The 24,790-nt window shown below is 48.9% G+C and overlaps 2 protein-coding genes across 15 annotated transcripts in view; both read left to right on the forward strand.

The window, feature by feature from the left end:
• The window catches only part of cep112 (centrosomal protein 112), a 41,790-nt gene extending 32,336 nt beyond the window's left edge, over nt 1-9,454 (forward strand). For 6 of the 9 annotated variants that reach the window (XM_072705035.1, XM_072705040.1, XM_072705041.1 and 3 more), the window contains 3 exons: nt 2,497-2,586; nt 4,360-4,461; nt 6,492-9,454. In XM_072705035.1, coding sequence (XP_072561136.1) covers nt 2,497-2,586; nt 4,360-4,461; nt 6,492-6,560 — 261 coding nt within the window. In that variant the 3' untranslated portion in view covers nt 6,561-9,454. The remainder of the gene's footprint in view (nt 1-2,496; nt 2,587-4,359; nt 4,462-6,491) is intronic. The other 3 variants (XM_023810767.2, XM_072705038.1, XM_023810766.2) reach the window with 3 other exon arrangements.
• Nucleotides 9,455-13,000: 3,546 nt separating this feature from the next.
• LOC111843302 (axin-2-like) lies at nt 13,001-24,296 on the forward strand. Of its 6 annotated transcripts, none has more exons than XM_023810776.2 (11): nt 13,001-13,163; nt 14,893-15,824; nt 16,783-16,923; nt 18,977-19,079; nt 20,367-20,507; nt 20,610-20,902; nt 21,033-21,203; nt 21,363-21,566; nt 21,654-21,749; nt 21,858-22,001; nt 23,185-24,296. In XM_023810776.2, exons 2-11 carry the CDS (start codon nt 15,001-15,003, stop codon nt 23,309-23,311), a joined length of 2,244 nt encoding a protein of 747 aa, XP_023666544.1. In that variant the 5' UTR covers nt 13,001-13,163; nt 14,893-15,000; the 3' UTR covers nt 23,312-24,296. The 6 variants fall into 6 exon arrangements, with proteins under 6 accessions (XP_023666544.1, XP_023666547.1, XP_023666543.1 ...); XM_023810779.2 differs by having other exon boundaries at nt 14,898-15,824; XM_023810775.2 differs by lacking the exon at nt 13,001-13,163 and adding an exon at nt 13,185-13,675.
• Nucleotides 24,297-24,790: the final 494 nt, after the last annotated feature.

Below are 24,790 nucleotides of genomic sequence, written 5' to 3' on the forward strand. Positions count from 1 at the left end.
GGCCCGCTGAGTGGCCGACCTGTTTATGTCAGCGCAGACGCGTACGGGAAGCAGCCGGGGTGAGATGGCGTTACTCTTTGGTCTGCAGAAGAGACTTTGTTACACGCTTACATCAAAGGCACGTTATGAAAGCTGAAGGATGAAAGACAGAAGGGAAGACATCAAAGCCGGCCGCGTTCGTCGCCGTATTTCAGCGCACTCGTCCCCGCTGCACTGTTTATATCGGATTTCCCTCTCGCCTGTTTAGTTAAGGTTAAACTGTACTGTAATTGTTCCCCCTATGAAATTCCCACCTAAAGTACCCCGACAAATTGATTAACGCCGTTCTGCTTGCCCGCTTTGATTGTTTTAACCCCAGAATAGCCCCTCCCTCAATGAGGTATGTGTGGCCCCCAGCGCTGCCACTGTTACCAAGGAGTTGTTTACATCCATGCCTTGTTTTTAAACTGTCGCTACCATCTCCTCAAAGACTGCTCTGGCTGCGACGGCAACTCTTCCGGTTTTTTTTGTGTTTTTTTGTTCTAATTTCCAACATCAAAGTGGCCCAGCGAATTTCCCCAGATGTTTTAATTTCCCTCCGTCGCAAAGTTAAATCGCTGGAGCGATAACGGCGGCCGGTCGCCTCGGACTCCGGAAGCCAGCAGACAGTCTTTTGTTGTGGATCGCTGTTAGCAGGATGCCTATTGGAAAACAATTAGCCACCCCTCCCCCCGCCAAATTAAGAGAGCTCTTTGTCCTGGCAGAGTGACCATCCTGTCCCTACGCGGGTTCCCTTTACACAGAGCTCCCATAATCCCTTTGGTGTATTTATTATGACCTCACTGCAGTATGGGGACATTGCTGGACACTGGGGTCAAACAGCAGTGCTCGAAAGTGCTTTTTTTTGTGATTGATTAGGTATTTTCGTACATGTGCTTCAGTACCTGTGCAGACGGCAAAATAAAGTCTCAATTCAGTTAGTAGTTGAGGGGACGGTTGGAATTAAGAATAACTCCTTGTATTATAAACCGTTTTTGCTGCCGTTATTTCATGTCAGAGTCGATGTTTGGAGCGATCGGGGAGGAGGGTGCAGAACCATCAGCTGGGGGAGGGAGAAACAGACCAGTCAATCTGGATGGGAATATAATCCCCAACTAAAAAGCTCATTTCAGTTTCCAGAATGTTCTCTCATTGTAACGTGTCTCGCTCTCCGCCTTTGATTTATGTTCCATAAATCGGGAGAAAATTAAGTTGTTTTTCCCATGGTACACGCAAATTTAAGATCACATGGAGGGAGCAATGAATACGGAGCCAACTAAACGGAGTAATTAATGCTTCTTTACCAGGCTGGGATGACGTAACGCAGAGCCGTACGCTGCAGCGATAAATCACCCTGTCAGGCCACTCGCCAAGCATCAGACGTCAGCAGCAATAATTGAAGGATTGAGATCAACATGGTGGGGAGCAAAAAAATATTCATTTTCATTTCCCCCCTCACATACATTGGGCCTGCGGGAGTCTGGGGCTTTTTGGTGGTTTGGTGTGGTGTCAGCCTGTATCCCACACAGGCTCTGGGGTCCTGGGTTCGAAGGTTTGAATTCGTCTTGCTCCTTACCAGCGATAGTTAAAGGGATCCCTTTAATCTGCCGTTTTAACGTTTGTAAATCTTTCTGCGTGGTGCCGTAAATAGAGATCCACATCAAGAGTTTCTACTACTAACCAGACAAAGCTTTTACTTACCCAGAGTGCACTGCTCCGCTGATCTTCACACAAGGACCACCCAGGAAATAAGTCCAGGGTTTCATCTTTGAAGGTGTGCATGTGGTGAGTGGGTGGGATGGTGCGTGCGTGCGGGTGGGTTATGTGTATATTACATTATGGAGAGCAAATGTCCCCACAGTGTGATACAAACCTGTTACCATTTTTTTGGTGCCTAGAAGGGGACACTCAATTTTATAAAAAATCTGTGACTGCAATCAAAAAACGAAAAATGCCAAAAGTCTTGTATTCTGTTTGGTTACTTAAGGTTAGGGCTGAGTAGGGGTTAAGGTTGTCATTTTTAGGATTAGGGTTTTTCCCCATAGAAATGAATGAAGAGTCCCCACAAAGATATGAATACAAATGTGTGTGTGTGTTGTAATAATCCGGTGATTCATTTCTGGCCTGTTGTGTTCGGAGCCACTGTTTACGGGACATGAAGACTATCACGTTCCAACATCTGCAACAGCTTTGTTACTTCCTCCCCTAAAAAGTCAGATCGACAGATGAGTGGGTGACTGGTGATAGCGTCCCGTGGAGGAGGAGTGGGTCAGACAGCCCTTAGTGAGCCATAATTCAGCGTGATGCTGTATGGGCCTGCTGTCTCATCTCCATACTGTCCCAAACCACGCTGCTGCTAGTACTGTCTAATTTAATTTACTCCTATTCAACTTTCCACTGTATTGCTGCAGTGGTATCACTTCTGCACAGTAGAGATTAATGGTTCCTCTCTGTCCATCTCTCATTCTCCCTGTGCAGGTTCTGCAGGAGAAGGTGGAGAACTTGCAGAGGCAGGTTCATGCTGTCGAGAAGCAGTTAATAAGCAAGGAGCTGGAGATGCAGCAGCAGGTATTTCTGCTGGTCGCCGCTGCCTCGTGGCGTTTGAGCGTTTCTCTGTGGTTCAGCAAGGCATGGTATCCGTGTTCTTAGGGGTTTGTCTGATGTCAGGTCGACCCTGTTTTTTGTCACAACACTTTCTGCTGTCGTGTGACCATGCTGATTACTCTCCCTGATGCCACCTGTCCGTCACTGAACTGACAGTTCAGCCACTCAGATTTTCGCTTTGGAGGAGATGGGCTCTACCTGGTGTCCCCTGCTGCGTTCCCATCCCTCTCCCTGGCCCACTGGCATGCATATACAGTGTTTATACATTAACTGGGACGCTGTCCTTTACAGATTTGTCACCCATTGATGTGACAGTGACCGTGTACCAAAATGTAACGTTGTCAGACTTCTCCTGGTTCCTGGTTTGTATATTGTTTGGAATTGAAAACCTTTTTATTTATTTTTTTTACCTGTCCCTCTGGTGTGCAGTTTCAGACATGGAGCCAAACACCCATCAGGTCCTTGTCATGCCCCCCCCCCCCCCCATGCTGCAAGGCTGCTATCTCCCCTCCCACGTCGGCCCACATCAAGCCCCTTGCAATGCGGCGGCAGTTTAGTCTGAGTTATCAAAAGCATCACGGCCCCATTTTCGGCTGTTTGCCCCGTCAGTGCTGAATGCATCCAAACACGGCGGCTGTATTTGGCTGAGAAAGAAGCAGACTTATCTGAAGGAGGGAACAAATCTTAAGGAAGAACTGATTTAATCTCGAGATGTAAAAGCCTTGCTCTGAGTAAACCCTATTTCATGTTCTGGCTCTTTTTTTTTTTTTTTGGTGACACCTTTCGGGGAGTTTACATGCCGTTGCATCACGTTAAAAGCGACAAGCTCTGTGGGCGGAGCTGTTTATGGCGAGGTGCCGTACTGAAGGGTGGGTAGGCCTACACCAGCCAGAACCTCTTAGCATCCATCACTGGAGACATCTGTGTGACAAGCACCTTAAATAAACCGGGTTTACTGTCAACGGAGGAAGAGGCGCCGCAAGACGGCGGCATTTGGTACCAAGGCGCTCCGCGTCTGAATCGGCACAGCAAAAGACCCGGGAGCACTGGGCTGCATCGCCGTGGAAACAGCTCTATGGCACAATACCTGAGAAAGATCCAGAAATACAGGAAAGATCTGATAAGATCTGATGTTCACCATTCTACTCCTTGGGTGGCAATATTCTTACACACAAGCCCCCCCCCTCCCCAGCATATAATTCCTGAAAATGGCTCACGCTTAGCCTTACCATGCCTAGTACTCATACAGGATAAAACATCACAAGAAGCCCCCCAGGAAAATGTCAGAGAAGCAGAGGAGAGGCAGTGCAGGTCCACCTGCCCTGTCACCTCGGCCCCAAGAAATTACAGAAAGGGTAGGACTTCTGCTCAAGTCCACGACCAGGGCAATTATTTTAGGAAGGGTGGCCATCTTTGCCATCCTCAATATCAACCCGGCCTCCCCACCAAAACAAAAAGTCATAAATAAAAAGTCAGAGTCTGTTGAAAACATCTGGCCCCAGCACTGGTGGCCTGCAGCAGTGACACATGGTGGAATTCCAGCCAAATGAAGGACACAGGCAGTGGACAGCCAGGAAGCGGGTATCCTGCCCCCCCCCAAATGTGTGTAATGTGGGGGTGTTCCTGACCGGCGCCTCGGACGGTGTAATCAGCCATCAGATAGGACCACCTCCCCACATGGCGGCCTGAGACTCAGCATGACGCGTATGTCTGCCCCCCCCCCCCCCCCCCCCCCAGGTCACTCAGGTTCGGCAGGAGTGTGAGCTCAAGATCAAGGGGCTGATGCCAGCGTCGCTGCGGCGGGAGCTGGACGGCACCATCACCTCGCTGCGCTCGCAGGTGAGCGGGGGTCTCACCCGCGTGACAACTGTATCTTGGGGGATTTCAGAATACTGGAGCGACGTTGCTTTTTAAAAGAGTCGAAATCCCATATTCCGTGGTGTAATGTCTGGACGGTATAAAAAAATTTATATCGCCCAGGTCTCTACATATTTTAGCTACGTATGACCCAAGCCACTATTAATGTACCAAAAAAAATTCCGTCATTAAGAACATAAGCCAGTCGTTAGGTAGATGTTTCCTGCCGCTGAGCCTAAAAGCCAGTTTTTACGTGCAAACGTCAGCCAAATGTGTAGTAAGCGTGAAATCAGCAGGAGAATGCACTGTAAACAGTGCTTTATATGTTTTGAAATGTACGGCTGCGAAGGCAATGAAATGTAAATATGTATTAATCTCCGTTAAGTATAAGGTGACCAGTTAATCCATGTCCGACACTTTACTTCAGGTTTTACAAACTTCTTTAAAACTGAAAGGCTCCTGCGCTTGGCTGAATAGTTCATTTCTTCTTGTCCTTTGACTGGTTTGTTTCCTTGATCGAAAGACTCATCCAGCTGTTTCACATTAACATTAGTGACGCATGCATGAGTATCGGAGACTGACCAATCAGCACACAGCAAGAACTCTGGGCTTAAGTGAAATCCAGGTCCGTTTAATTGAAATAGTAGTTTAAAAAATTTTGTCCTAGCTCATAGTGTCTGGCTTGGCATAGATAATCTGGTCCTCCCTAGTAAGTAACATTAATTAAAATTATAGATTATAATCACGCATTTATTTCAGAGTTTGGTAATTCAGGTACAGAAGGTACAAATCCAGACCAACTATTTTGTTTCAACCAACCACTTCAGTACTCTGTGACTCTTTATGCTCAACTGGTTGGTCGAAACAAAATCTTGGTCTGGACTTTTACTTTCTGGACCTGAACTACCCACCCCTGATTGATTTACTACTGTGATTCACCTGACTAGCACTAAGTGTGCCGTTAGAGAAAATTAATCCACAGCTTTCTGATTCGGGAATCGTACCGTGCTGTGGGACACGCTATAAATAAGCCACATACGGTTGTATTTCCTAATGCTTGTATGAGAATGAGCTAGTCGAATAATCAGTGAATGAACTGCAGGTTTGTTTTCTCTCTGGCAACATTGATTGAGTGCAGCTCATCTGTCACCGACATGGACCAATTTAGCCATCCTGACAGTTGCCCCAAGGCACATTACTAAGGGTTTACAGGCCATTGTCTTTTGTCCTAGGGTGACATTCCAGGAGCCCCAGTACACATCCCCACGCTGTCAGACAGCTGTAGCTGGGCTCTCCATAACTGATCCCCACTGTTGTCATCTAGTGTATTTTAACATGTAGTTTTTAAGCCTGCAGTTATTTTGAACATTTGACCACAGTTTAATCTCCACATTCCCTAAAGCAGTACTTCTGTTTACAGTAAGTAACTGTAGACCTTAGCTGAGGTTTCTGGAAGAATGTCCATCAGGTCCTGCATAATAGCATCAGAACAATGGACGTTCTGTCACTGCACCAGCCTGTGAATGTGGTCCTATGTCCTGCTCACTGGGATCTCTACCCACAGCATCTACTAACAAGAAAATAACATGTTACTGAATGTCACTTTGGTCTATAGAACAGAATGTAGTTGGAACTTGGGCTAAAACTGCTGTGGATTAATAGGTTTGCTTCTAGCTTAGAAGTAATTGGTCTCCTTTTGCCTCACTGGGACCACCTATATAAATGAAATGGTAAGACAAATATAAGCAGTGTCATCATTCAGGAATGGTAAATTGTTTAAGGATATAGTAGCTGAATCTCAAACCTGCCCTTGGCAACACTGTATGTGATGATAATGGTGCACAGAACCCTGGTTTCCTCTCCTGCATTTTCGAACCAAGCGATTCCAGCGCGAAATGACAGACTTCGCATCTGCACACCACCCCACAGAGCTCTTTCTGAATGAGCTCCCTAAGTATTGCTCCCCCTGCTGGCCTGGGAGGTGGATTGTCAGCACTCTCTCTGGTCTGCAGGTGGGATTCCTTCAGAAGAGAGCAGCACTGCAGCAGCAGGAGCTGGAAGCGTACCGCAGCAGGAGGTGAGAGCAGGTGACAACCGGAGAAAGCCACCAATCGCAAGCCGAGCTAGGGAGCCCAATGGGCGGAGTCAACACGTGCAGACACTCCCATACACGCAGCTCACAGTCAGGCCACATGAAACCCCCCAGCCGAAAATTATCACATACTTCTGTGAAATTATTAATATTAACATTACTGAATGTTACATGGTTTTGGGCAGTTATGGCTGCGGGCTAGGCTAGGTATGGGGATAATAAATTTTACAATATTACAATAGTGCGTTTTTCCAAAGAAATGTGATTTTGAATGACGGTAGCATAATAGTAATGAGTTATTTCAGAGTTGGTTCAAATTTAATCTCAAAATATAGAGGAGATACTGCTTGCTCTACCTCTATTGAGCAACTGCTGCTGGTTTGGCTGCTGATTAAAAACACTTTGCATGGTTCTGCAAGCACACAGACATCGGTCACACACCTGGGGCCTGTGCTACGAGAAGTGGGGTTACTGGCTTATCGGGGTAACTTTGCGAGTAACTTGATGACGTGTGGTGTAACTTTGGGATTAACTAGTACTAAGAAAGGTGGTTAGATTTTACTTGAGACCTGCTGCTATGGCAATTTACACTGCGTCTCAAACCTGCTCCGAGCAGGTTATGTTCTTGGTTAAGTCGAGGTTTCTGCGTAAGCCAGCCCTATATGAGCACCGCCCCTCCAACTACAATTTCTCCGAAGACAATGCCGGCGTACCTGGATGATCCGTACGACACTGGCTATACAGAAATATAAATAACATATCCCTACCACTTGACGTGATGTTTTTATATTTCATCTTGACTTGCTGCCACGTACGCTTTCCACTACTATTGCATTTGAAATCGGAGTTAAGTTATTGTTAACATTACGTTTACATTATGAGTAACATCACAGTAATGTAACTTTAGGGAGCATTACATTACTTAACAGCAAATAATAGGCTTACTTCTGAATTGTGTCACATCCGTGAGCCTCTATTTATTAACAGTATTTCAATTGTTTTCAGACAACACTTCAAGTCTAATACTCGGTCGTGAGATATTTTAGACCAAGAAAATGTACTTATGCATTTACTCAGTCTGCAACACGTTGCCAACAAGCCTGCCTGCATTTGTTGGCTGCAGTGGTATCGGACTTTCTTTGCAGTGTTGATGTAAACTCCTCATAACCCTGCATAATTAGCATGCAGTCTTCCTCCGTGAAACATGGAGATCGCACCACGAGTCAAACGGTGACTTACAGTGCCGATCGTGCTCCATTCATGTGAACGCACACAAACTCCAATGCAGTTAACACCGACTTAACAAATCAACTTCTTAACTGGCGTCGTAGTACTGATTAGCATCGATTGAAACAACCTGGTTCTGTCAACCCCGCGTTCGCAAATTGACTCCGGGTTAAATCTGATTTGGCTAAACCCCCTTCGTAGTACAGGCCCCTGGTGTCTTCCCACAACCTCCCTGCATATCTCTGACATTTGCGTGTCAGTGGACCCTCCTAAGATCCGCATCTGGCAACACTCAGCAGGTCCACGCACCTGAAGAGGTTCCCACCTGGGCTGGGGGGGGTCACGCACAGCCTCGTCTCTGCCAGCCGCCGCCATTCGGCAGGTGTGAAATTGTTCCCTTTGCTTGGAAAACAGTCCGACGTTGTTGCGCCGGCTGTAGGCCGATACTCACACCCCGCCCCCTGACTGACGCCCCATTATGTGTCTTTGTTTGTTTATGGACCGCGCTGACACCGGACAGCTGAAAGACCCCCCACCCCCACCCCCCAGCACACTGGGGCCTTTGTTGTCATTCTTCACTCATGGATCCAGTTCAAGATCGTCAGCATGTGGGTCCTTCTCTGTATGTTGGCTAAGAAATTAAAATCTTCAGCCACGTGACAGGCTGTATTCATCCCGGCAAGATTAATCTAAGCACGTAGATACCTGATGTCACTCTGTGAGATTTTATATGACGTTTTTATCCAAGGGGAGTTCTAGGATTGTCCATTAGTGCTTGGCGTTTTAGTGAAGTATCCAGGTTAAGCTCTGTCTTCATGTATATCGCAGCAGTGCTTGGTGTTTTAGTGAAGTATCCAGGTTAAGAGCTGTCTTCATGTATATCGCAGCAGTGCTTGGTGTTTTAGTGAAGTATCCAGGTTAAGAGCTGTCTTCATGATTATCGCAGCAGTGCTTGGCGTTTTAGTGAAGTATCCAGGTTAAGCTCTGTCTTCATGTATATCGCAGCAGTGCTTGGCGTTTTAGTGAAGTATCCAGGTTAAGCTCTGTCTTCATGTATATCGCAGCAGTGCTTGGCGTTTTAGTGAAGTATCCAGGTTAAGCTCTGTCTTCATGTATATCGCAGCAGTGCTTGGCGTTTTAGTGAAATATCCAGGTTAAGAGCTGTCTTCATGTATATCGCAGCAGTGCTTGGCATTTTAGTGAAGTATCCAGGTTAAGAGCTGTCTTCATGTATATCGCAGCAGTGCTTGGGATCCGTACCTGTGCCTCCCATGTTTTTTTCTGTTTCTGCTTCTTTGGTGGTCAGTTGGCTGTTTGTATGTTTCTGTTTTCCTGCCACACTCAGGTGACCCAGGCACATCGGCGCCTTCAGCTTGTTTGGACATGAAGGAGCGAATCCTCCAGAGACATGGGGAGGGTCTGTTATGGAGATCTGGCCCAGGGTTTCTACTGATGATGTCATCATCATTGCCTGTCTCCATATTTAGTCACAGACTAAACGTAAAACGTAATTAATTTTACTTACTGTAATCGTCTTCCACTACTTTGTATTTGTTGTATTGATGTTATTTTGTACTGATATGACCTATGACCTTTTATAAAAAAAAATTTTTCCATGAATGCATTTTTGGCATTTTATTAAACTATTGTAATATATTTACTTGAATTGTTTTTTTTCCATATCGTAACATTCCTCATACATATATGCATTTTCCACTGCTAAATGTTTTGCTTTTATGTTACTGGAATTTGTATCAATGAACAAATATAGGATGTGGAGGCTGTCAGTAGTGGGGGTTTAACATAGATCAAAGCTGACCAGTCGGGGATTAGGTGCACTGTTGGATGGATGGATGGATGTGTTGTAGATACCATATCCAGAGTGAATGTCATCATTTTTTGATGGTTTTCTAGTTTTTTTATATGATACTGGACGTTTTCTCTCAGAAATCAGTTCTGCCTGCTACTGGTATTCACCCAGTTGCTTCCTGGGAGCAATGCTGGTTAGCCTGGTCTCCCCACATGTGTCCCGGCAGCAGCGAGCCGGTAGGTGTGTAAATCAACCTGCATGAAGCGAAGCAGGGGGTGAAAAGGTCGGAGCAGGAAATTTGCCCCGTCTTCTCTCCCCTTTCATGTGAGGTCTAATCACGGCTGATTGATCGGCTCATAGGCGCTTTCACACAAACCGCTGGCCGTCCAGGCGGGCAGGAGTCGTCTGACCAGCTTAACATCTGCTAACCCCCATTTTATTATTTATGTACTTTTTAACTGCTTGTCCCCAGGTCGCCTGGCTCTCCCCCAGCCCCCACCCCAGTGACCTCTCCCACTTGTTGGATTCCCCTGTGGGGGGAGTTCCCCACATACTACGGAACAGCAAATAATATTTGGACCCCCATTCTCCAGGTGTGAGTCCCAAGCAAGGGATGGTTGTTGTAAGTTAATTCAGCTCAATAACCAGTTGTCTGTATGAACCTGTGTAATTAGTGTCGCCATGAATGAAGAATGGAATTGGCTAATTTATTGGGCCCATTTGAAGCACAGCGTTTACACGCTGTAAGCAGATGCCCCAAAGTCAGTGATGGGTGGGACCACGCCATTGATATTTGCATTTTACTGACAGAAGTCAGGCTTTGCGAGAATGATAAACATTCACCAATCTGGAAAAAATGCAAAAAAGGACCATCGACCTACAAGGTCAATCAAAGTGACTCCGGCCACTCTGCACGTGGAATAAACGCACGCAGGAAGGATACAGCGACTTCAGTCGCTCACCCACCCACAGATGTCCTTTGAAATTCAGTTTTAAACGGTTTATGTTACTTCCTTTGCTCCTTTGGTCAAAATTAACGAAATACCCCTAACCAGCCGTAACTGGCTGATGAGCTCTGTAGCTCATTTTTTTTTTAAGGGTGTTATCCACCATGTCCAACTTCAAAGCACATTCTAGCTGCACGCTTTAATTGTGTGGTCACCCCGCTGTGTGCGTGGCGACTGCTTCTGCTGACGGGCCGCTTTCCCATCTCCCGTGTCATCGCATCCCCCCCCCCCAAAGCTTCCTGTGACTCTCTAATGGCGCTCGTCTGCGCCAGCGGTCACTCCGACTTCAGGTCTGCCTCTTATTCTCTTTACTGTTTACGAAAACATGAAACCAGATCAATTCAGCCTCTCTCTTTTATTTACCCCTGTCCTGTCTGGCCTTAAAATGGACATTCACACTTCACTCCGCTTGGTCTTTCTTGATAACTGTCATAAGCTCAGCGCCCCCCTCCCCCCCGGGTATCATGTTCTATTGTTCTCCACAAATTCTTTGGTCTGGCTTGAGATAAAGGGATAACGACTTCAAAGGGTCGCACTAGGAGTCTGACCCCAAGCTGAAAACCGACAGGGACAATGCAGTAATGGAGAGCAGTTACTGATCACAGGCTCTGTTCAAAGAGAAGTGTGGCCACACTTACAGATGCACTTACTCTTTATTGGTTTTTATGGTGCGGGCCATAGGCTTGATGGGCAAAAAGCCCTGGTGATGTATGACTCTCGTGTCTGTGGAGACCCAGTGAAGCTCATGCAAATTGTTCTGTGCAGTACGATGAGCTACTCGATGCACGTGTTTCATGAATGACTTGAGTGAAGTCTGTCGGTCCAGCCAAGCAGATGGCATAACTTGGGATAAATGTCCTGCAGAAGTGTGAATTGGGTCCGTCGCTGTGTTGATGCCCCACTGACCTGTCAGTAACCCCGTCGTTAATGGGGGGGGGGTGTCACAAACAGGCCCCCTGATTATGACAGGCCACCTCGCTCCCATCCTCTGCACCATCCTGTGTGATGCTTCGTGAAAGTCTCCTGCGAACCCGAGGAGCACATAGGAGTCAGGAAGAAGATTAGCCATCCTTAAGTAAGGGTGTTTATATAGACCAAAGTGCATCATTGTATGGCGTGGTTTTTGTTCTATATATTTTTTTTTTCCTCTTAAAGATTTGTTATGGTGTTGTTATGTCCAGCTCGACTGCTGATGTCGTACGAAGAACAGACGGGAGGATTGCAATAGGCCCGCGATGCATTAAGCTCCTTAACCAACATGCCACCTGCTGTTCCATCTTCCACGAGGTCACCCAGCACCGCTGTTCAAGCACCATGCTGCACCCTGCTTTGTTGTGCTGTGTCACTCCAGCCTGCTCAGAAGCAGCTGTGCTTGGTTTAGATGAGTAGTGAGGCCACTTTATCAGAGTGGATAGACTTCTATACAACTAGAAGAAGAAACTGTAGCCTCTAGGTACTTCTAGTGAAATATGATTTTTATGATTATGAATAATATTCTGATTTTATGTCTAATTTCAGTTAAATGATGTGTGTGGGTGGGGGGGTGTTTGCATTACGTTGTGGGGACCAAATCTTCATTTTGACATTGTGGGGACTTTTTTTTTTATTATTAAATTTAATAGAAATCTGTGACTGCAATCAACTAAAAATGCCAAAAGCTTTGTGTTTTGTTTCATTACTTGTGGTTAAGCTTAGGGCTTGGCAGGGGTTAAGACAAGTCATTGTTGGGTTAGGGTTTTGCCCATAGAAATGAAATGAATGAATGAATGATCCCCCAAAAGATATGAATACAAGCATGTGTGTGTGTAAATATATCTATATAAGCGCACACATTTTTGTTTATATATATAAAGGTTGGGTATTTATTCCTGGCAGAACAGGACCAATCTTACCTAAAGGATACATTGTACAACTTTGATTTGTTTATATGCACATCTTTTCTATGCACGTCATGTATTTTATTCAATTAAAAAATGTTTTTTGTTGCTTTCCACAGAATTAAACCGTTTCGTTTCTGCGTGAATGTATTTATTTCGTTGTGTCCTGGGCCCTTAATTTACGCTTTAACATCAAAGAGTCACTTCCTTTGAAGTATCATGTCGCAAGATCACCGTCTCATCCATCCTTAGATCTTTACAATTAATTTCTTTAGTGTGAAAAATGCAGGATGCCGTCTCGGTTATTTTCTTTCCTCTTTAAATCGTAAACATGATTTGCTAGATTTACTCATTGTATCAATATTTGCAAATATTTGTCAAAAAAACTATACATGTCAAGATATGTGCTCAATGAAAGTGACTTTCGTGCTTTGTGTGAGGGTATTAACTCAGTATAATGACAGCCCAATTACCTGCTCCCGTTCATGCATCACAGGAAGGAAGGGGTTAAAGCGCAAAATATTTGAGTCTTAAAAGAAGAGGCCTGTGTCTTTTAAGTTTATGTAGCAACAGAAGGATTGCAAGGATAATTCTACTGGGACGGCAGATCATTTACTTCTGACGTTCCAAAGCCTCGGGGAGTTGGCTCAAGATTGCTTGTCTTTGATAAGGTCCTTGCAACTTAGTAACAACTTTACATTTTCTAATCTAATGCTAAAAACACTTACTAACATCATACTGAAAATGGTCACCGATTACCGATATCTGACACCTAGGAGCCTACCTTGATTAAAGGACAAACGTGCTGCGCCGATCAAAATCATTACTTATTCTCTGTTAGGAGCAGCGGCGAATAATTCTTTTTAGCTACCTTCCGGGACCATGCTGTCGGTTCCCTTCTTTGATGTCTGCAGTTAAACCCTGAGCCCGTTTCGTATTGGAATAGCCTGGAGGAGGTCTACCGCTTGGCTTGACTGCTTAAAACATAACTTATGAAGAAAAGGGGAAAGCTGGTCTGTTTTTCGGGTAAAACTAAGACGTGTTTCCCCCCCATCCAGAAAAGATACACATTGAACGGAACTTAAAAGCACCGTGGCTGAGTGGAAATTGTGGATGACTTTTTTTCGGTTTTGGGTTGTTGGATTTCAGGGATTCTCGAGACGCGAAAACTTCTGGGTCGATGGTGAGTAGAAGGAGCCTACGTGCCCCGCCGGTTGTTTGATGTCGTCCTGACACGCTTTGAAGTAATATGTGATATTTAATTATCTAGATGAAACGATCTCGTCTGCTTTTCTTCTTCCATGTTAAATACTTTCAGTATTTCTGGTAGTATGCCGCTGCAGTTGTGAAAAGTGTAGGACAAATGCTGTATGATTCCCACCATCGGTTCTTTTAAAAGACTGCGCGGCTACTCAAGGATCAATTCTTGAATGGGATGGGGACAGCCGTGGACTAGCCTACTAAGTTTTTAGATTTCTTCGGCTTTTATTAGAATTTTTTTTAGCGTATTTTCTGGTTTATTTTATCCGACCGATGCTAGTCGGCAATTGGTTATCCTAGAGGACGATACGGAAATCCCAATAAAGGTGAATTGGCTGCAGTGTAACGTACGTGTTTTTCAGTTCATCTTGTTTGGGACATTATGGAATGTTATGCTTGATATGGCTTTTTGCCTATATTTGCTTACGCCGGAAAACAAGATTTGTTTTGTGTTGGAGTTAAGTAGCCTGTTTAATGGTGGTATCAGATGTCTTATACTACGGATCACGGTATGCAGTAGATAACGCTACAGTCTGCATCGCGATCTGTAAAGCACAATGGATTTAGTATAGCTATTATTAGATTAACAGGAGGCATTTACCATACTCGTAGAAAATGTGTTCCAATCATCTCAAGGACTAAATAAGCCTGATCTTTTTTTTTTAAAAAACAAAGTTGTCTGTCTCGTAGCATTTTTGCATACATACTTTGTATTTAATTTAGATAATGTAACGGATATTTCAGTACAAGTGTGTTCCACTCGGATGTACAAACATGCAATATTTTTATAGGCGTATTAGCTGAACTGAAAATTATCTTAATTACTGCGACTGAGCTCGCTAGGCTGTACCCGGCGTCCTGCGTGGTTGATATTGTAGTGCAGGTCGAGTCCGGTTCTTCCTGAAGACTTGCAATAGTTTACTGAAGTCTCTAACGGCATGATTTAATGGAGCCAGAATTACGTGACAAGCATTATGTTGTTAATGTAGGTTGTGCGAGTCCCTAGAAATCAATGGTTGATGCATTTTTCTTGTATTTTCACATATAGCCTAGTTAAGGAATGGTCCGTCTTCGTGAAATCTGCCCCCTTTTAAGTGTTGCGGGTTTGGTTTTAATTAGTCCGATGCTTCTCCGTTTCAGAGAAGACGGGACAGATGAACAACTACTGCTGATCTGAGCAAGCGGAGAGGCGATCGGTCGGGCGCGGGAGGCTGCGGGCAAGACGCAAGGGAACGGAGAGCCGAAATCATGAAGCGGGCGCTTACGGACCATTTCGTCAGCAGCTTTAGAGAAGATGCCCCTCGTCCGCCGGTGCCGGGGGAAGAGGGAGAGGCGCCGTGCAACAGCCCCGGCAAACTTGCTGGGGTCAGACCCCAGAGTAAAGCTAAAGCGGCAGTCATCGACCCCCCTGTGTTTGCGGCCAGGAGGGACGAGGATGGACTGGGGGAGCCTGAAGGGAGCGCGTCCCCGGATTCCCCGCTCATCCGATGGACGAAGTCCCTGCACTCCCTGCTGGGCGACCAGGACGGCGCCCATCTCTTCAGTATATTCCTGGAACGGGAGAATTGCGCCGACACGTTAGATTTCTGGTTCGCATGCAACGGCTTCAGGCAGATGAACCTCAAGGATGGCAAAACGCTTCGAGTCGCCAAAGCCATTTACAAACGATACATCGAGAACAACAGCATCGTCGCGAAGCAGCTGAAGAGCGCAACTAAAGTCTACATAAGGGATAATATCAAAAAGGGCCAGATAGACTCGTCCATGTTCGACCAGGCGCAGACAGAAATACAGGCAACCATGGAGGAAAATGCTTACCAGATGTTTTTGACCTCTGATATATTCCTCGAATACGTCCGTGCCGGATGTGAGAGCCCGGCTCATATTGGCCACAGCGGGCTGGGGAGTCTAAAATTGATGTGCGGATACTTGTCTAGGTTAAACGTGGAAGATGAGTGGACTGGCAAAGACTTTAAAGCCGTGGATCTGGCTTCAATGGTTGGGCTCTCGACAAAAGCGCCGCGGGCGGCTGCGCCTCTGAGGTCTGCGGATGTGCCGCGGAATGAATATAGGTACGTGCGTGTGACTCCCTTGTCTTTCTGTACTGGATCTGACCATAATAATATTTTTATTTACTATAGACGTTAGACTGAATAGGTGTAATGATATCGATTCTTAATGCCAGGCGGTGTTCTTGCTGCCTATTCTGCCTCTATCAGAATAATAGCTTAAAAATTATGTGTTTTTTTTTTCCTCGGCGCATGTCCTAGTTCCCGTAAAGCAATTGTGCTCCCGGCTGGTTTGAATTAAGCTGTGACGGCGATAGCGGGAAACATCAGTGGGACTCTGTCTTCCTTTAAAGTAAATAGTGCCGATGTGACGGCCTTCTACTGGGGCGCATCGGTTTCCTGTGCTTTGAAATTTGTTTTCCAGATGAAGGGAACTGTTATACAGTGTGCATACAGTAGTCATTAGTCATAATGTCAAACCGATGACTGTCGCAATTGTTCAAATATACACTTGTAGACTTTTTAGGCCACTTAATTAAAACTTGAAGCTGACTTAACTGTCAATCCAAATTATGAATAACCTAATGAAAGCGGCGGCCCTTATCCGAGTCCGCAGCAGTTTTTGTTGCCGTCGCGCTGTTTCAGTTTTTGGACTTTATGACTGAGCGCCACGCAGACATTTGGCCACCGGAGATGCACTGGGGACTCTTCGGTCTGGTTCGGTCAGGTTTTCATGGAAATTTTTGTTTGAAGATGGCAGAGAGGAGGAAGGATGAGGCTGCTTTTGGCCCTTTAGCTCCCCATCATTACTTGATTGGTGTGGTTTAATCTGTAAATGCTGAGCATCTCTCTGTAAGGCTTCCTTTAATGCAGTCCTCCTATCACGTTGTATTAGTAATCATTATGCCTTTATTTTCCCCATTATGATGCCCCCCCCCCAATATTATAATGAGGAGTCAAGATGGAGGAAGAATTGTGTTTTTCCGAATTGTTCCGAAAGTTGGCCTTCTGCTGTTTGCAGGCTGCGCCGGTGCCCCGATCCCACCAAGTCGTGCCCCCCCAACGCGGGCTGTGTGTTGGCCCCTGCGTCCAGCGCCCACGACAGCGAGGCCTCCAGCGACGCTCTCACGGACGACTCTGTGTCTGTGACGGACAGCAGCGTGTGAGTCCCAACCCCACCCACACCTTCATGGAGAATGACTGTCACTGCAAAGGCTTCACCTTGGTTGCTACAAACTGTGTGTGTGTGTGTGTGTGGGGGGGGGGGGGGGGGGGGGTATGAATTTCCATTTCAATGTTGTGTAAATGACCTTTGTGTGTGAACGTTCCCGTGAATACCTTTTAGCTTGTGCTGTAGATGCTGGGCACAAGTTAGAAAGCCTGTTCATGATTTGTTGGCAGCAGATGTTGAAAAAGTGTTTCAACAGTGTGTCTCCTTTTAGTTTATGGGATTGTGGCTCATTGATTGAAGGCCATAATGGGGGGGGGGATGTTCCATGAGTGACCATAGTACTGTACAGGCTGGGTGAGCATCTGGCATGTAGAGAACATGTTCACTGTTAACTAAAAACCACAAAGGAGCTGGTAGTCTGGCAAAGGGAACAACAGAAGTGATGTCAGGCACGGTTCAAATATTAGAAATCAAGGTAATTCAAGGTTGTGTCAATGAGTAATATTTGTTTTTTAAACTAGACTCTGGTCTCGTTATTCTGTCTGTGGGCTGGTAGGACCCTGCAGATCCCAGATGTACGTCTGCTCCCTCAGACCAGAAAGGTCTGCACCTCCTTCAGCAGGAAGTTGCTGTGTAACAGAGCCTCAGGCTCGGTCAAATGCTGGTTGCACTTGAATCAGCCTGGTTTTTGGTGCTCTGGTTCTCCCCGTGCACCACACAGCTCTTCTTGAACTCGATGTTTATTTCTGAAACATGTCTGGTTAACATCCTGATGGCTGGAATTGGCACCTTTTGTGAGTCGATGTCACTGAGGTCCGGAATAGTGTTCTGTGGTCTCTGGCCTGGCACAGGGAAGTGCGTTGGAGGTTTCGCACTTGGGTATGCAAGCTGTGCTGAAGCGTGCCAATCTGGACGGGGATCAGGCGGACTGGCCTGCAATAGGCCAAGTCCCCTCATTAAGATTGCAAAACAACTGCGCTAATTTTAGAACGCACAACAAAAGTAACTTGACGCTTGATACTTCATCGTAGTTCCCAAATTTTGAATTTCATTTTAATGAGAAGTCGTGTGAATGATTAAAGCGATGTAGAATATTTGTGGCATTTGTAATAAATGAGAGCAGATTCATAGGCCTTCATGGCTTGGGGGGGGGGGGAGCCTTTCTCTTAATTTCCAGTTAATAATAGATATTATGCCTTGTGGGCAAAGGGGCGGGGGGCACCTTCACCTTGTCACGGCTGGTTTGTCCCTCGCTGTTCCCTGTGGTGTGACAGGATTCTGTGGTGGGGAGGCATCACCTCCGCTGGCCGTTTATGGGTCCTGGAAACTCACCTGGGGGGGGGGGGGGGGCTGTGATTTAGGGCCCAGCCGGCCACGCCCCCTCCTCCATTTGCCCAGCTGGGAGTCTCTTTGTAAATGGGGTGGGGGCTGTGGGGGGGGGGGGGATGAAAGGCTTAACTGAATCGCTTTCAGCTTATTGTTATGCTGGGGGGGGGGGCTTGCGGGGATGAGAGGGCCTGCTGCATGCTTTGAAAGCTGCCTGAGTGAATGAAGGGTCTCCATGCAAAGCAGGGTCACTGCACAGGGTCGCTGGCTGGGCCGGGCCGGACTGGCCGGAATGTGTGTGTTGGGGGGGTGGCTGTTTTATAGGGGGGTCCAGGAGGTGTCAGGTTTGTGCCAGCACAACCAGATCAGGGACTACATTCTAGGAGAGAGCCGTAGACTAAGATCAGACGGGTCACGCCGAGAGCTGAATCGGGTTCCTTCTGCAGGGAGAACCAGAAATTCGATTTCCACATGCGTCCTCATCCCCATTCCTGGTCACTAACAGGTGCATTGTTGTGCTGACGTCTCACTTCACTTGCTCTGTTATGTGGATCTGCCTTGTTACCTTGAATATAATTACAGGCAATTATACACCACGGTCTAAAATCCTCCTAAATATCATTGTTTGGGTGATACTTTTTGAAGAGGAAAAGTGGGGTGAAACCTTTGTCGGGGCAGCTCGTGTTTGGCTTGGCCTTGAACTCCCGTGTGCCCACAGGGATGGTGCCCCCACGTACAAGCCGGGCTCCCGGAAGCTGCTGAAGCGTGAAATGCACCGCAGCGTCAAGGTGAACGGCCGTGTGCTGCTGCCTGACTTCCCAGTAAGTACGCACCCGCTACCCGCGCATGCCGCTTGGCATCTTATTCTGCAATCTCCGGAATCATTAGCCAATGGTTGGTTTTGAATTGGTGCGTGATGGGGGAGTGGACACTACAGAAGCCAATCATCTTTCAGTCCCTTTGGCCCCGCCCCTGTGTACAGCTGGCCCAATAGCGCGCATTAATAAAAATGCAGAATCTAGTCAAGTTTATAAGAGTGGAGACTCTAACCTCCTAACTCCTGAATGGGGTCTTGGATCAGGCGAGGGTCTCTGATGGGGGGGTCCGTTCAAAGTTTAATTGGCTGTGCTGCTCCTTTGTAAACCTCCGCTGTGCCGTTTTTCATGGCAAGTCGCCGTAGTCTTTCCTAACCCCCCCCCCCCCCCCCTGCTTTCCTCCTGATGGAGAGATGGTACCATTTCCCATGATGCACTGGGGGCGCGGCAGGATTCTCCGGTGGCTTTGCTCTTTGTTCTGCACGATGAGATGAGAGAAATGGGGGGGTGTAAAATCAAGAAAGCAGGGAAAATATCCCACGTATGGGGGGGGGGGGGGGGGGGATCATTGCTGCTGGTACCTCAAAGGCCAGAATGCAGCGAGGAAATAAATTGCTGCGTCTCCTGTGATCCGACACCATCTGACCCCCTGCCACTCTCCTCCGTCTGCACGCCTCCTTTTTAATTTTCTCTCCCCTTTCTCCCGTCGACATGCGACTTTTATTCAGAGATGTAAAGCCGCTGCCTTAGTGAGCCGGGGCCCTGTTTGATGTGTGGGGGAGGCCTTTGAAGCACCTGACTTCAGAGGCCATGCTGACGGCTAGCTGGTGCTGCGGGGGAGGAGGGAGGGGGCCGGAGCCGCCGAGGGCCAGCCGGGGCTGCTAGCGTTAGCGGCTGGGGGAGCCGCTGGTCGGTGGCGTGTCTGTGCGGCAGGCTAGTGGCTAACGGGCTGCCTAGGGCAGGGCTGGGCGCTCTTATCCGGAAGGGGGCGCTGTGTGTGCGGGGTTTGATTGGATTGATTGGCTGAAGCCCTCGCAGCTGGGGTTTGAACAGCTGACCTAAAGATGATCCCAAAAACCTGCATACACACTGGCCCTTTGCAGATAAGATTGGCCACCCCTGGACTAGCCTAGCGATTAGCCGTAGTGCCCAACAGGCCGGTTAATGAGTCAGTGTCTTAGCATTTCGGGAAAACTCAGGCCCGGCACCGTTAGCCGGATGCTAACAGCCGGCTCTCAGACTTGATGCCAGTAGAGGGCACTAACCCGCACCGCCTTGCCTCCCCCTCGCCAGCAGATGCAGCGCCCCCCCCGGGACATGGGCCCCGTGGAGCCGGCGGCCTTTGCCGCGCAGCTGATCGCCCGGCTGGAGCGGCTGAAGCGGGAGCAGGACACCCGGAGCTCCCTGGAGCAGCGGCTGCAGCAGATCCAGGAGGTGAGGCTCATTCGGCCTCTCTGCACTTCCGCAGCCGTCAGCACGGGGGCGCCGTGCTCCGGCCGTGCACTTCGACTGACTTCCTGTGTGCCCGATATCCAGGAGGAGGAGGGGGAGGTGCCGGGCGTCGCCCTGTGTGACGAGGACCCCCAGGCCATTCTGGATGAGCACCTGTCCAGAGTGCTGCGCAGCCCCGGCTGCCAGTCTCCCGGCACCGGCGTGGGCGTGGCCTGCCGCTGCCTCTCCCCAGACACCCGCGCCCCCTGCAGGCTGTCACACCTCACTGCCACCCAGCAGCAGCCCGGTGAGGGGGCGGACGGGGCCCGGTGCCGGATGGGGCTCTGCTCCTCTCCCATTGGTTCTGGCCTTGGCAGCCTGGTCGCAGTGCATTGTGGGTGAGTATCCCCCCCCTCCCTTTTGCTGCTAATGTCTTGCTTTTTTTTGCGACTGTCGGTCGTTAACTGCGGAAGTGGTTTCGTTCATGTCTGCGTCTCCGGTGACCTTTGCCCTCTCGCCTTCCGCCAGCAGGCAGTGTAACGCGACGCCACGGCGCCCCTGTCAGGCCGGGGAAGGGAGCGCCATGGCACCCTGCGGATGCGAGGCCGTGCAGCCCCCGTCGGACACTGCCGACCGCTCGCACGGCGTGTGGCAGTGGATTCTGGACAGCGAGAGGCAGGGCCGGCACAGGTCACATGGGTGAGTACCCGGACAGAGCCCACCCCCGTGGGCCCTAAAGGCCTTCCTATTGGATGGCAGGTTGACCAGTAGGCTATGCCCTCCTGTTCTCTCCGCAGAGAGTCGTAGTTCAGTGGTGGTTAACTTTGGGCACTGACCCTACGCCCTTCGTTTCTCCAGCACCCAGCGCGCCAGAAAGCCACACACGGGCAACGCCGCACTGCTGCGCAATCTGGCCAGTGGGGGCGCCGGCGGTCACTCCCGTGCGGCTCAGCCCTCCCAGCCCTTTGTTCAGGACCCCTCTATGCCCCCCCTGCCCCCACCCAACACGCTGGCACAGCTGGAGGAGGCGCGCCGGCGCCTGGAGGAGGCCTCCAAGCAAAGGTGGGTCCCCCCCCCCCCCATCACCGACGCCGTGATGCTGCCGCCTGCCTTTCCAGCCCCTGATGCTAACGTCTCTGCCCCCCCCAGGTGTGCAGCCCCCAGCCCTGCGGCGGAAAGACACCGGCCAGCACCCATCCCCAATGGACGTGCACTGCTGTCCGGCCCTGCGGCGCAAACAGAAGAGTAAGTCGGGGGGGAGCGCCGTGCATGTCAAATGGGGGGGGAGGGGGGGGAGAGAGAGTCAGGTTAGCGGGCAGTGTGTCACCTGGGGTCTGCCATGCCCCCTCGCAGGGTGAGAGATCCGCACCCCGGCCCCGAGATTGTCGTCACCTACTTCTTCTGTGGGGAGCACATCCCGTACCGGAGGATGGTGAGGTCGCCCAGCCTGACCCTGCGCCACTTCAAGGAGCAGCTTCGCAAGAAGGGCGATTACAGGTACCCCTTCCCAGCATGCACGGCGAGCTCTCAAACAGCCTAGAGAGTCGCGGAAGGGAAGGGGCTCCAGCGTCAGACGCCGGTCACATCTGGCATTGATTTTTCCTTTCAACACGTGTTAAATAAGCGGACGGGAACCGTACTGAGAAACCCCCATCCCCCGTCGGTGGCCGTCGTTTGCTGGGTATTCTGATGCTCTCCCTGAAGCATCCTGTGCCCTGCCCACACATTCCGATTGGCTGACACCAGAAGCCGCACCCACATGCGCTCACGTGCCGTTTGCTCCTCCGTAGCTCTGGAGTTCTCAGGACCACATTCTCCAGTAGAAATGTGGGTTGGGGCTGGATATGGGGGGCAGGTTAGTTACTTGCACACTGAAAGAGCAGCATGAGCAGGCTGTGCCCCCATGCAGCCTGCACGGCACAATGTTTGAAAGAAAATCCAGGGTGCTCAGCCCCCTGCTTGGTGGGGGGGTCGGGGGACTCTGCATCCATTGTGAGAGGCGGCACAGTTATTTGTTGACAGAAGCCCCATTGTTTTATAGTTTGAGGGACCTTATTCTCTCAATGTCATCGTGTGTGTGGGGGGGGGGGCAATCCTCTGCCTACTTTGTAACTGAAGAGCTGTGTGTGTGTGTGTGTGTCCCTCCCTGATTCCCTCGTGCACAAACACACACGTGTGAGGGGGCGGCACAGGAACAGACACGGTGGCACCCAAAAATGCGAGCCTTTGTGAATGGAAGCCCTTCATGTCACGCCGGGGGCTAATTATACGCCGTTAGTGGCTGAAAGAGGGCGCAGAAGGGAGCCTTTAATTTGGGGGGGGGGGGGTGGACACTGCGGCCCTCAGAAGCTCTGGACAGGCGAGTGGCTTGGGGGCGGCCATTTTAATTAGGATTTTCGAGTTTATGCAAGAAGGATCTTACAGCCCCCCCCCTCCCAAAAAAAAAACAAACAAGATGGTCTGAAATCGACCTTCTGCCCCACAGAGCTAACCAGTGATTCTTTGTTTCAGCCCTTGATTACAGCACATTAAGGGCCCCCCCTCTGACTTTCTGTAGGAGATGATGGAGGACGGGGGGTGGCTGGGGACTGGATTTATTTATTTTTTATTTTTTATTTTTTTGGGTGGTTTACGGAACCGTCATGTCAGCAGTTGCTGACGTTCACTGTTTCCTTGGCAGGTACTATTTCAAGAAGGCCAGCGACGAGTTTGAGTGCGGCGCCGTCTTCGAGGAGGTGTGGGAGGACGCGGCCGTGCTGCCCATGTACGAGGGCAAGATCCTGGGCAAGGTGGAGAGGATGGACTGAGGGCCTCGCGTACGACCAGCAGGGGGCGGGATGCCAGAGACGCCGAGGGCCAGCAGACAGACTGAGCGGATGGGGAGAGACATGTGACTTAAGATCTACAAACCAGCATGGAGACACGATGCTGATCACAAAAAGGACCGGAACCGAACCTGCAACTGCATCTTCCCTGCATATTTGAATGTGCGCAAAAAAGAACCCCCCCAGTTGTCCCATGTCCAGAAGATGGACAAGCTGCTTTGCCGATTTCTAGAAGATTCCAGTTACTGGTCCATTGCCGCAGTGATGCAGTGATGGCGAGCCAGTGGTTCAGGGGGCGTGGCATCCCTGCACAGGTCCGGATCTCCAAACCAACCAGTGAAAAGCGCTGCTGCTGATTGGTCCGTGCCTCCCGGCGTGGGAAAAGGAAGTGACACGGTCGAGTGCCTTCAGTGTGCGTGTGCGGGAGCCGAAGCAGGCGCAAGGCTCCGTCCAGCAGGACCCAATGTGAAGGAATGTGACCCTTAAAGACGGACTGAGGAATAGGCACCGGTCTGTGACCGCGGGTTTCGGTCATGCTCACCGCCATCTTATTCCTGCCACCCAGGCCTGGTCCTGGTTCTGGGTTCAATCCTGGGGGTGGGGGGACCCAAGATCACCTGTCCCCAGTCCCAGAGGCAGATGCCTAAAAGAACACGTGTTAAACGAGTACAACACGCGTGCCTACATGGATTTCCATGTACTGCCCTACTTCAGGGTGAAATATTCCCTTGGTTTTTTAAAGGGCTTTTATGTGGGGAAAAGAGATTTTAATGTGGGCTTTTTTTTTTTTAATATATATTTGTAACCCTGTTCTTCATGTTGATCATTTATGTTCATGGGTTTCATTTCTTCTTCACAGGGTGGCATGCCATTTCAATCTAAATTATGCATTATAAGGATGACCTGGTACTTTATTGTAATTAACAGATGTAGCCTTTTATTAAAATAAAATATATATTTTTCAAAACGCAGTGGCTTTCTTTTGTAAAGCGGTGCAGGTGGAAGTTGCTGGTTGGGGGCTTGGCCTTCTGGGGCAGGAAGTGGTGGGTAAACAGCCCCCCCCTGGACTGTTTCCTAGTAAATAACGCTGTCTAGTGTAGGTAACCCAGCTGATTACATGCCTCCCTCCTGTAGCCTCTGGTGCCCATAATCCACCCCCTTGTGTCCCGTGACTACAGGTGCCCGTGTCTCTCTGGTGGGCGTGTATATTAGCTGTAGGAGCGGGATCTCAATGGCCGCAGGGCTCGTACAGCATGGACATGTCTGGCCTTGTTTTTTGAACGGGGTTTGTCACATGATGATGATCCCAGGCTTTCGCACTAAACCCCCAGCACTGGCTGACGGTCGCTGTTACATTGCCGGACTTTTGTTTACACTTTTAATGTATGCTGGCACACGAAATGTTGAAGGGCAGTCAAAAAGCGTTCACTTATCACACTTTATGGGTGGGAAAAGCTGAAT

This window comes from Paramormyrops kingsleyae, chromosome 22 (genome assembly GCF_048594095.1).
Source record: "Paramormyrops kingsleyae isolate MSU_618 chromosome 22, PKINGS_0.4, whole genome shotgun sequence".
Taxonomy (NCBI): Eukaryota; Metazoa; Chordata; class Actinopteri; order Osteoglossiformes; family Mormyridae; genus Paramormyrops; species Paramormyrops kingsleyae.